General features: G+C 42.4%; 1 protein-coding gene across 1 annotated transcript in view; it reads left to right on the plus strand.

The window, feature by feature from the left end:
- Positions 1–740: 740 nt before the first annotated feature.
- The window catches only part of T265_01200 (hypothetical protein), a gene marked incomplete at both ends in the record, with an annotated part of 82,824 nt that continues 71,497 nt past the window's right edge, over positions 741–12,067 (plus strand). The window contains one exon of the mRNA XM_009165185.1: positions 741–969. Within this exon, the coding sequence (XP_009163449.1) occupies positions 931–969 (39 nt within the window). The remainder of the gene's footprint in view (positions 970–12,067) is intronic.

The raw sequence follows: 12,067 nt of genomic DNA on the forward strand, positions 1-12,067 counted from the left end.
ACAACGATTGTCGAACACCTGAAGACGTCTCAGGTCCGCTGCTCGAATAGGCCAAGTCTCACAGCCATACAACAGAACAGCCCGTACTGTAGCTTGATACACGCGTCCCGATTCATTCAGGGATAAACCATTCTGACGCCATAGGTGTCTCCCAAACGAAGCTGCGTCCGTTTATGATTCCCGTCAATCCTCATTCAATAGCTTTCAAGACACAGCATAAGCTCAACATAAAAGGATGAGCTGATTGCACCACACTTTGTTCTTTATTTGGGTCCCCATATTATTCCTATATGTACTTCCTGAAGAGACCATTTCGAATCCTTTTGATTACAACTTATGCGCTCCACATTGATTGGTGCCCTAACCAACACTGTAGGCATGACACGCCCTGGTCCATCGTTAAAGGCATCAGACCGTACAATAATTCCGTTTGAAATTTGTCATTTACCTGTGAAGTAACTAGTCCCCGGGTTATTGTCGCCACTGTCCGTCAGCACAATCGCACATGGATTATCCACCACACAGTATGGTCAGGCTGGAGTAGCATTCGCCCTCCTTGACGTACTGGCGTCTATCCGAAGGCCACGTGCCGGCCGCACTGTGTGTACAGAGGCGTGCGTACGTGCTCGCTTAGCCATTGGTCCAACCGAACATGAGCCATCCACATGCACACAGACGCGCATTCAAACAGACCAGCACTAACGCACAATAATCAGCCAATAGCAGTGGGGTTTGACGAGGCGTGGCTGACTGTCGGGCGGGTCAGAAGCAAGTGCTATCTTAGTCGAATCGCTGCACGAACCAGAAAGCCAGAAACACGTTACTTTCAGCGTGGATAATTCCGTCGTGATTACCTTGGCCTACATTTCGTACCGTCGGCGAGGCAATCCATCGAATAATTTAGTACGGATTTATTTAAACTTTTGAATCATGGGACAAAAACTTTCTTGTTTTTCGAAGCGGACTGGGGTAAGTATTTGTTAACCACTCTTGTCAAGTCAGTGTTCAAAAGACACATTTCGGTATTGATTTGCAGCCAGCGCACTCTATGCTTATCAAAAATGGGTAAACAGAAAATAAGTCCCTTCAAGCATTGTATAAATGAAACGGGAGTTGAACTCGCACGGTATGGTTGCGAAACATAAGGAAAGCTATAGGAAATTGCGTGAAGGTGTATGAAACGTTGTACTGAACATGGAGCTAGGATTTCATGAGACATCACTATGTACAATATGTATTAAGACCAGGCTTCACTTATTTTGTGAGGCATAAGCTTTCAGTCATTAGCTTGACGAGTACGAAACAAGACAGCAGTCTGCAGAGCAAAGTTATGTTCACACCCTAGCAGTAAGAGTAGTTTTCCACCGACTGTAATAAGGTTCGTCCAAGAAAATTAGTGCCCGCTATCACAGCGAAATGGCTTTGTTGTTTTAACTGAAAAGAATTTTGGAATTGTGAAAACAGATTTCGTAATTGTCCCGAAAACAAGTAGGCAGTAAAGCCCTGCTTTGCGCAGAATCAATAGAACAGCCAGAGGAAATTGCCTTCCTAAAATGACTAGGTGGTGGTTGGGACGAATAAACTGTGGTTTTGGAAATATATAGCGGGAACCGAATTTGACATGTTTTGGTGAGTGCACTGATCGGAACCAGGACATGACTAACAGAACTTTGGGATTGATATCTCTTCTTCAAACTAGTACACAATTACTAGACTGCTAGTAATGATTCGGTCTTCCTCTGTCATTTTTCAAAACCTAAAGGGTTTCCATGCCTGAAATATGATAGACTTATTTAAAAGTAAATTATTTTTGAAATACACTCATTTGCAAGCTAATTTGGTTTTGCGAAAGACTCACCTGGAACCCAGCTGAATCACACAGATTTGACGTCTCCAGTCAGCCGAATGTGCTGCACCAGGCCGCCTCATGTTTCAGTCGCTAGAACATAAGGTTGACGGAAATTCGGGGACTGCACCTACCTGATGAGCCCCAAGAAGGGTGGGCTGTCGAGTAGTTTTCAGCAACCTTATGAGTAGTGCGTTGCTAAACTATTTTTGCTTCAGTTTAAACAATTTGCGCAAACCGTTTGTAGACATACTTGGTCAAAACAATTATGGGGCTGGGAAAGTCGGCCACATGTAAATAGCTGCCTTACAACCTTATGTGGCGTTTAAAGTAGCAAACTAGTAGCTAAATCAATTTGGTTCTCATCGAATTGCAGGATCCTTATGATGATGCACTGTGGTCACTATACAGAAACCCAGCTGTGGCCCAAAAGGACAACACTTCATTTCACGTTACTTCCTTCTGTTGCTTAACACATTTCAACTCACCCGAGATTCATTTGAGCTGTTTGGTGGTTTTATTCACCCGGATCCCAGATTTATTCCCACGAAATTTTTCTGCAGTCATAGCCCAACAGGAGATCGGGCACGTTGTGCTGTGTGGTAGTCCTGTATGCTGATCAATCATTTGTTCGCTGGTCGCGAGTAGAACGGCTTCTATATACATATTTCACCGATTTAGGCTTCACCACTCTCACAGATGTTTTGGCGAAGCTTCAAAGCCCGTACAAGAGGTTACTTGGTTTCAAAGGAGCTCGAAATTCTCAGATGACTGGCTGGTATTTTTAGTTTTAAGGGTCCGTTGTTAGTTTACAACTAACAACTCGATCCTGATAACGCATTCATCAACATTAGGTGTTCTTGCACGAGAGCTCGTGAACCCTGCATTACCTACGTTCCGAATAACCAGTTGACCATCTGGGAACTTACAAAATGCAACAGCTTACGTTGTTTGACAAGAACAGAAGGTATCACACGTCACTTGTAAGTGTGTTTAAACGAGGCTTTCTAAACGTCATCCCAGACGCTCCCAGCATCTTACATTCGGTGTAGATCAAGTAAAAAGTAGATGTCTAGGCTACGTTCGACTTCACAGAATACTGTTCATTTGCACAGACATCAGATACACTGGAATTTTGTTACAATATGGGTTTTTTAATTATTTTGAACTTCTTCGAGTTTACTTGCAAGACCAGCTTTGGTAAGCTGATGATCAAGTTTAACTTGAGGATTGATCATTCAGTCGGAAAAATGAAGTCCACAACAAATAATGAACTACTCGTTCGGTAGTGAGCATTGAGTCGTACTTTTCTGCAACATTGCCGTAACCCTCACTAAGCTGATTCCATGCCTTCAAATCCGATAACTGTACTCAGGTGCACGCCTGCACACACCTTGATGTCGTGCAAATGTGTATGGTGTGAGATCGATTTATAGTCCTCTTGGATTAGCTGGTAACAATCGATACCGACGGAAGACAGTCGATATCTAACTATACGTGTGCTATACCGGTCTATTCACAACTGTCTTGGCGTGAGTCACGTCATAACTGCTCAAAAGTAACAAAGTTAGAGTATTCAGTGACGACTTAGTAACCTCATTTCGGATACGTGTTCTAGTTCTAAATTAGTTAGCAGCAGATCGAGAAGATTCGATCTGAATTGTCGTTTGCGCATGTACATGATAGTGGTATTTCACTGACGTATCAAAATGAAGCCTGTGCTTCAGATGTTGAATGCTGTGGAAATGGGGTTCCAGACACGTGATTCGATGACGTTTCTAGGAAAGTGAAGATAATCAAGACGGATTCCAATGTAACAATTGGCCACTGGCCTCATGATATAATATCAAAGGTTCCCAAACTTTTCATATTACGACCCCATTCTGCAGTCCCAGAGTCCTCGTTTACCTATTATTCCCTGTTTCGTCGCTCCATTTTCAATGTATTTCAATGTATCTGCTGACCGACCTTGACATGAGACTTTGTAAATTTCCGAAAAAATTCTGCATCATCTGCAGCATCGAGTGACTAGATGACTGAAACTCATTGTGTGATGTAATTGGGGCAAATGTACTTTAACTTGCCTATTACTTTTTCAACTGGGAAATTAGCTTAGGTAGGGCTAAATGAAAGTTTGGCAACACCACCTGAATTGAGTTGTCAGCAGTGAATCACGTTTGTGTTTTTTCGTTCTAGCACCTACTGGTAGTAAAATTCTGGTCTTTTATGTGTACTCTGATGTAACACTGAGAACAGAACCCAGAAAGTTTACGGTGTGAGGACCGAGGAAGCAGATTACATAGAACCATAATATGGAAAAACTGTTGTTTGTCTAGGGTTCAAAGCAATATCTAGAAGTTGGCAACAGGCACACCGTCTGCCTGTAAACTTCAGTGTCTACGCTTCGAAAAAAAGTTCGCACTTCGACTTCCTCATAGTTTTTGTTGTGGCAAATTCGTTTTGAGGTGTCGTGGTGAAGGCGTTCTGGTGTTTGTAACATCTGCATGGTATTTTCTGCAGCCTTCTACTAGTAGCCTTTCAGTTAGGGAAGGGGCACATGTAGTGATATGTACTTCACAATTAGGACATCTAGGCAAATTTTCAATGAACACATTTGCGTTACGGTTAGGATTTTCAGTCGAGCGATTTAGTTGAAAATGTAGTTATCCACCGCTCAATTTTTACATGCAATGGAAGCACCCCGGCTGTTACACAAACCTGATCCATTCTGGTAATGAAAATTTCATCCTGGGTCGGTCGTCAACTGCTCTCTTATTTACTGTGTACGTGAAAAATGAGAAATGTCACATTGATGCTGGAACTTCCATTCTCGTTTTATTTTAAACCCCTATTCAAATCGTTGGCTAAGCACTTCCCTATTTTCCTTCTAAAGATTTTTTATAGGTCGTTGTTTAAAGGCAGTTGGAGATATCTACTTGTCCACTTAAAGAGTCTTTTATATGGGCTTCACAGACGTACGTTTCTTTCGTAACGTAAAGCACAAATAGACTTCGCTTTGTAACACGATTCATTCAGACAACTGCTTCACAGTCGTATGCAAAGTGTTGTCATTCTTACCCAAACAGAGTGCTTACACCTAACAAGTTTAGTTTGCTTCAGTATTTAGGTGACAGACTTGAACACCTGATAAAGATGGGTTAGGGCATTCTCACTTTTGCGAGCATAGCAGTGATTCCTTTACCTCAGTGAGAAATAATTTCATCTTTGCATGAAAGCTCGATTCTTAGTCCGACTTCATCTGTACACATGTTCTTAATGTTGCCGTTTTTTCTGAATGGCGGAAACCACAATGGTCCCACAAAGTGCTACAAGACCCCCGATGAAGAACACACACCAAAAGCAACAGAAGTATGTGCAACAGAAGCAAGCAAGTGCCAAGCATTCAGCAACGTTCAAATCTGTTGGTAAACGGAGGAAACCTCATCCGAAAGTTCATTGTCAGAGTGGAATTTAGTGCAGTTCACTGATAGCCCCAATGTATCGATCGAATTTGGTCGATGCCCGAAAACTCATTTCCTGCAGCCTGGGGAACTGCATTCCCTCAACCTTATCAGTCACTTTTATCTTCCCTAAATGTAAGACTAAGCGTTTTGGTGAACCGTGCTTCGCTCGAAAATCTGCCTGCTCACAGCATCTCCTCGGTGTTTATATCTGTTTATATCTGATAAGGGCACGACCATGTCAAATTCTGAATCCAAGAACGAATGCAATGATAGCTTGTAATCAGTAACATTTTTTTCACTTTGACGTAGGGAGCAGAAAATATTCTCTTGTGACCTTTTGTGAAACAGGTTGGGATTGCACCAAGTGGTTAGAACGCGAATTTACTGACCGGAAGGTCCGTGGTTCGAACCCGGCCTCTGTATCTCGACTTCTCCTGTCCGGGCTTTGGAACCTGGCAGTATCCCAGCCCTCGTGCTTCCTTCGAGTGGCGTGGCAGTTAGGCACCGAAATGGTGCTACAGCTGAACGATTTTGCACTAATCAAGACCAAAAAATCACTCGAATCGTTCAGCACACACTCGATTCAGCTATGAGCAAGTTTCGGGCAACTTTTAGTGCCATGCGTCGAAATGTCGCAGTAACCGGTCACTAGTGCAAATTTACTCATTCAGTAAGCCCAGGTTCCAAGTGAACACTTTCACGGTGGAGCTGACTTCCTTTGTACAAGTGTAATACATGTATATATATATTCTGCGTCGACAAGAAAGTCAGTGACGATGATATTACTCTGTCGCTGGCTTCATATTGGGTGGGATGCAGTTCCAGATAAGGCACTAAATGAGAAAGCGTTCAAAGTGCATCTCGAAGTATTTTTGCACTGCGTAATCAAGCTGACCACAAGACTTCAAGGTGTTAATCATAAAGAAATTTGTTGGTGATGCTAGAGTGTTGTGCAGTAAGGGTGTGATGGTGGATGCCTGTTCAACGAATGCATCCCCATTACTGTTTGCTGGTTCTGAATCAGCTGCAACATTGCTGCTTTTCGTGTGGTACAAAAAATTGACGGACAGAGTGCACGTACGTCAATCTGACTTTCAGCAACAAACTACCAGATCAATACATGTCTCCAGAGTGATGGTACACACACAAACACCAAAACTCTTTCTTGTTACAGTCAGTTAATCATTGATGCGCGGCACCAGTATCTGTAGCAAGGTGCGCGCCGCGAACTTGACCGATATGCTAATTGGCAGTCGTCATGACAGCAGTTCATGTATGCAACAAGTCTGATTTATTCATTAGAGTCGAGGTGTAGACTAAAGTGTGGTGAAGGTCTTTAAGTTGGCTACAAACGAGTTCTTTTCTCTGAAGTGCAACTTGGTTCATGATACATTTGGTGGGAGGATTATCCTTGTCCTGGGATTGACGGCCTGAGGAAAAGTGTACACCATGGTTTTTGCATATTCGTACGGCGACGTTCCGTTCTATGTTTTGCATGCTTAAGTATGTATACGTACGTACATGTGTGTACAACAATTCCAGTCCAAACATAACAAGATCATATTGACTCACACTGTCTAACCAGAAAGTTAAGTGTGGGAAGCCATCGTGAGAACAAAAAACCTAGCGGCACCGCCTAGAAAAATAAAGTATTCTTTTGTCCACCGCCTCCCTTCAGGCTAAGAAGCATTACCAGTGCTTTCAATGAACTGGATAACGATGTGAATTGCACGAGAGATTTGAGGTTTACTTTAACAGCCCCAGAGTAGTTGTCTGAGTAATCGAGTACCCCGTTTTATATTTATCGGTGTGTAGTCCACCAAGGTTTCACGAGAATGTTGCTTAAGATGTCAGGGCAGCACCTCATGGGTTCACCTGCCTAGTATCCACGCTTCACTAAAACGCACTTATATAGAGTTGGATTAGCTAATAAGCGGAGCAGATTACCAACGTTTTGGATTGTGTAGACACCCCTATTTGGGCCTGTGAATGAACTACCTTACTACACCCGATGTGTTTATGTGCCGTACCAAACAACTAACTGGATAACTTCATCAATCAATATGATTCTGTTCTGGCTGGGATTCACGAGTTGTACAGACAGTTAGCCCCTCTCAGACAAGACCGTACAGTTTACATTCCATTCACTCCGGTGATGAAGAGTCACAAGAACACTTTGAATCTGTCCACCCTGACCTCTTACTCTCTCAGCTATACGGTGTCCGAAGTGGGATCCAGTTTGTCAACATCTAGTCCAAAGTATAATATTCTACGCCTGACGAACGGGACCGCTGTGTAAAAATCCATTACGATGGATAAATTCAGAAATGGTATTGCTATTTTGCATTTCTACCGAATGTTGTTTGGTTTCGCGATCCACAGTTAAGTAGTAACTTTACTTCTAGAGAAGAGAAACTCGTGAAAGCGACCATTCCCGATAGGTCTATTCTGACAGAGGAAAACAGCTGAGGATGGTAAACACCATTATTTGTGGAAGGTATGGCTTACTTTAATGCCTTCAGATATAAAATGTTGGTCTTTGTTGCGTTCTTGACAGCTCTCTACACTAAAGTACACTCTGTTCTCTAACACCAACCACTGTCGTTTGTCTCAATTCCACACAAATACACCTGGATTCCCGTCGGCACTAATCCCACCGGAACTTATTACAAACTCTCTTCCTTCACTGACCAACCTTCATGGTATAGCGGTCGTTTGATACACAACGGATAGTTTTCCTTTTAGGCCCCAACCACAGCTATTAAGCAGTTTGAACATTGTCAGGAAAGTGTGCCCGTACTCAAGTTTCCTTTGGTGACCGCAGGCAACCTGTCGATCGGGACAGCGTATTCGAACTTTTAATAGATCCCTGTACGCGATAGTCAGTGATTGTGCTGCAACAGGTCAAACAAAATGATAGATGGCTCGCATTAATTTAGTACGTTAGTCCCCATGCTACACAAGTTTTCGTTACCTTTGTCGTCTTGAATTGTGCACGTAAAACAGAACCGTGACCGATGATGAATGACTTACCGATATCCATGTCCGTTTCACTTAGTACGGCTTAATCCTTTTCACTATACCCCTTTTGTTAGAGTTCATTTTACACTCTCCATGCACCATACAGAGGTGAAGTAAAACAACAGACAAATTGTTTCATAACGATTTAGTTTTTCGAAAACCCCAATAGGATTTTATGGTGGACTCAATGTTTTACAAGATTCCATCTTTTTACGGGTTCTCTCCAATAAAAAAAATCGGAGAATAACTATGTTGTTCATCTTCTTTACAATGATTTTTTGAAGTGCTTTATTTAGAGCCTTTAAGACCAATTCTGACCAGTTCGCCATAAGTCAGCATTCATGCAGTTTGGTCTCCTTGTTTCAGTGGTTGCAATTTGAACTGAACTCGTAACAGAAAGCCATACACGCAAAAGAAAATAAAGCCGCGGCGGATATTAGCTGTACCACTGAGCTACTATTTATTATGGAGTTGTGGTGTGCATTAAGTGGTAGCATCGACTGGGTAACTCACTCGTGTAGGTGAAGGTCGGCAGATCAATAGTTACAGGCTCACTTTTAACCTCCGACATTAATATTTCATTATCCCCGGAAATCTCATTTAGTTACATATTAAATGAATAGGCCGAGTAAGGCTGTGATTACTTTGATGAATTTGATGGGACCTGTGACCATCAAAATGTGTCCAGCCGAGACGTATGTACAAAGGCATCCCACCCCCGTTCCTTGCTTGTCCTGACCAGCCAGTCCGACCATCCTTTTATCAGTGGGGCGAGAGAGGCCACATAGTCAATCGGTCACTTTCATCAACCTCACTTCTTAACGATCCAATCCTCACCTGTATAGAAACTCTAACTTGACCGTTTGGAAATATCCGAACACTTAGGTGCTGACCGGCTACATCTGACAACGAGATATTAAAAAGGTTTCCTCTGTTCGGTTACTTGTTCTCTCTCTGCTTACTGACATGTTCCAATTAAGCGTATGCCTATCACTTTTATTGTTTAAGGTAGAGTTTTTTCCGACCCCAGTTACAATTGTCCTTTTGTTTCGAAATAACGGTGGAGCAGTGTAACTCTTAGTGTCCTAACCCTGAAGCAAGGTTAAAAATCAAGCTACTGCAGTTAAGTCCTCATTCTGAGTCATCACCAGTCAGCAAACCACGAACCTGGAAAGTGATTCTAGCCAGCGACCCTTCAGACAGAGTTCCGATTTGACTGGCGGCCAACTCGGAATGACGCAGTCAATCATATACTATCGTGTAAGGTAGTGTTGACCGAATTCTTGGTGGCTAGTTCTCGGTAAAAATTTCTGCGACTTAGCAATTTGTTTTCATTCTGATCAGATGACTAACAGGTTCAACGTTACTAGCTGTTTTTCGATATTTCATTGTGGATTTCAACAAAAATTTTCACCCCACGGTCCCACGGACTGGTCCATCTTACTCATAGTCTGCAAGATAAGAACCTTGACAAAAATGCAGGCATAATCTGCATGCACTTTCAAAAATCCAATCAACGTGATTGAATGCTAGCTGAATATCGGTCTCACAGCGGCAGTTTTTGACTTCGTTTTGAGGGGGAAAAAGTTTTCACACACAAGTTACATCTAAAAAAACCATTCGGTAAAGATTATAAACAGTTAGTTAGTTAGACAGCACTTATAAAAAAGGTCTAGAAAGTTTTGGATTACCTACTCTTCACCTGAAGATCATCCACTTCACTTTTTGTTGTGTGTTAACTCCGGGTAAATCGATCAATCAAGGGTGCGTTCATTTTCACTTAGTCTCACGTCATTCTTACTGGTAATGACCTGATTCCTGGATGAATGTAAATAACGCGCTTAATTATCATTCAGGCAACGATGACACCATACAACCGATAAGCTACGGACGAAAATCGATTTTATTGCAATTAATCGTATACGGAGCACAAAGTGTTTGTGCCCTTTTGGGGACGTAGATTGTGAATTGGGCAGTATGGAAATGGGTTGCTCTCCATTTGATCATGAGACATTTTGAAACGGTTTGTTCTGCCCTTGGAAGTTGGAGGAATTAACGTGGTACGCGGTAATTCTGGTGTATTCAGTGTTTTAGGGCATAGACCCATCCTATATCAGATGCCCGGAATTAATTCCCTGCTTGACCAAGAGTATGCATCACTAAAGAAGTCAATTCTTGTTGTTGTTGTTGTTTAGCATTCAATCGAGCGAAGATTAAAGACGATCTAATCTGCGCATACCGTGTCGCGGATGATCAAAGTTTCCATTTTTTTCTTCAGGAAGGTCTTCGGGAAACGCAATGGTGAAGTCTCAGTGAAGTTATTCGAGCCTAATTTAGCCGGATCACAAAAGAGACAGAGAATCAATTTTTATGTTTTAGAGGAAGTATCCTGCCCAAAAAGAGCTCCTTAAATAGATTAAAGTGGACGGAAAAGTCAGGCCTTCCTGGTTCATAAAACGCTGCACTGGAGTTATCCGTCGATCGCTTAAACACCACTCTTAGAATAAATCTCTTGAGTCGCGAAGGTTATGACTAATAACACTTTTCTTTTGTGGAGCGCGATTACTATTCATTTGGCTTATTCGGCCGAAGATGTACCAAACAGGGGAACAACAAGCAGGTTCAACTAATGGAGCCACTCTCAGTGCCTCTCAGTTGAGAACAGGCAAAACAGCGCTACGAGCCGTCGTTTTCCATTATGCTCAAACTAGAAAACGGGACTAAGGATTCATTGAGTGCAAGCGTTCAATCTATGCAAATCTCTTCTGTTGATAGTACTTCATGAACTGATACGCCATTTTAAGCGGCATTTGGATTGGCATAGCTTTTCGACAGAAGGCAGTATTCTGGGAAAGACACAGAAGGCCCAGTGTGGTTTTAAGGTGAACACCTGCCTAGACATATCACACACATCGCATGTAAACAGGGTCACTGGTAGTCAGCACTGTGATACCTATCCAAATACTGCGTTGTAACAGAGTCTCAGTGAATTTGGTGACTCGATTAATTGTCCTAATAGCGGTTTACTGAGGAGTATGACCAGCTATCATTTTATCAAAGCAAAAGCATTAAAACGAACCAAGCATTTCAAATAGTGCGAATTTTAACACATACAGATGGCGCAGAATTCGTAAAACTAGATGAATCATTCACCAGCCAAATGGCGATGAAATTAAGCGCTGCCTTCGAATCACCTGCAGACTTATTCACAAACAGCTGAACTTCCAGGGTTTCGCTATCTGTATGCCATTTTCGTCTACGCGTCTAAATCAATGACTCATAGGTTTTAGGTGCTGCTGGTGACAGGGATTGGTGACTGGGTTGTATTTCCGATAGGCCGAGCCCTCCAGTGGCAGCCTTGCCCCCTCCGATTGAATATATGAAACCCAACAAATTTGCCAGAACATACAAAGGCTCGCCAATTTCGGAAACGAAGAACAGCAGATAAACTGGATCATTTTTATTTATCAAGATGCACCCGAAACCTAATCTGCTTCGCTTCATCTGTGTGATTTCCTGTTCAAAGTCGTTCAGGCATTCAGTCACTTGAGATTGCCCTGTTTACACTCCACATGTGAGAAATATCTGCAGTCAAAACGCTTTAGATTTGTTATTCTTTAGGATGTATCCCAAGTTAGACATATTCATCTTCATTATTTTCTGAGTGGTCCACTGAGAAACCACAGTGGGGCGTTGATAGCTCGACCATCAGATTCGTGCGTGTGTGTGCTCACAA

The sequence above is a fragment of the Opisthorchis viverrini genome (genome assembly GCF_000715545.1).
Source record: "Opisthorchis viverrini unplaced genomic scaffold opera_v5_13, whole genome shotgun sequence".
In the NCBI taxonomy this organism is placed as follows: domain Eukaryota; kingdom Metazoa; phylum Platyhelminthes; class Trematoda; order Opisthorchiida; family Opisthorchiidae; genus Opisthorchis; species Opisthorchis viverrini.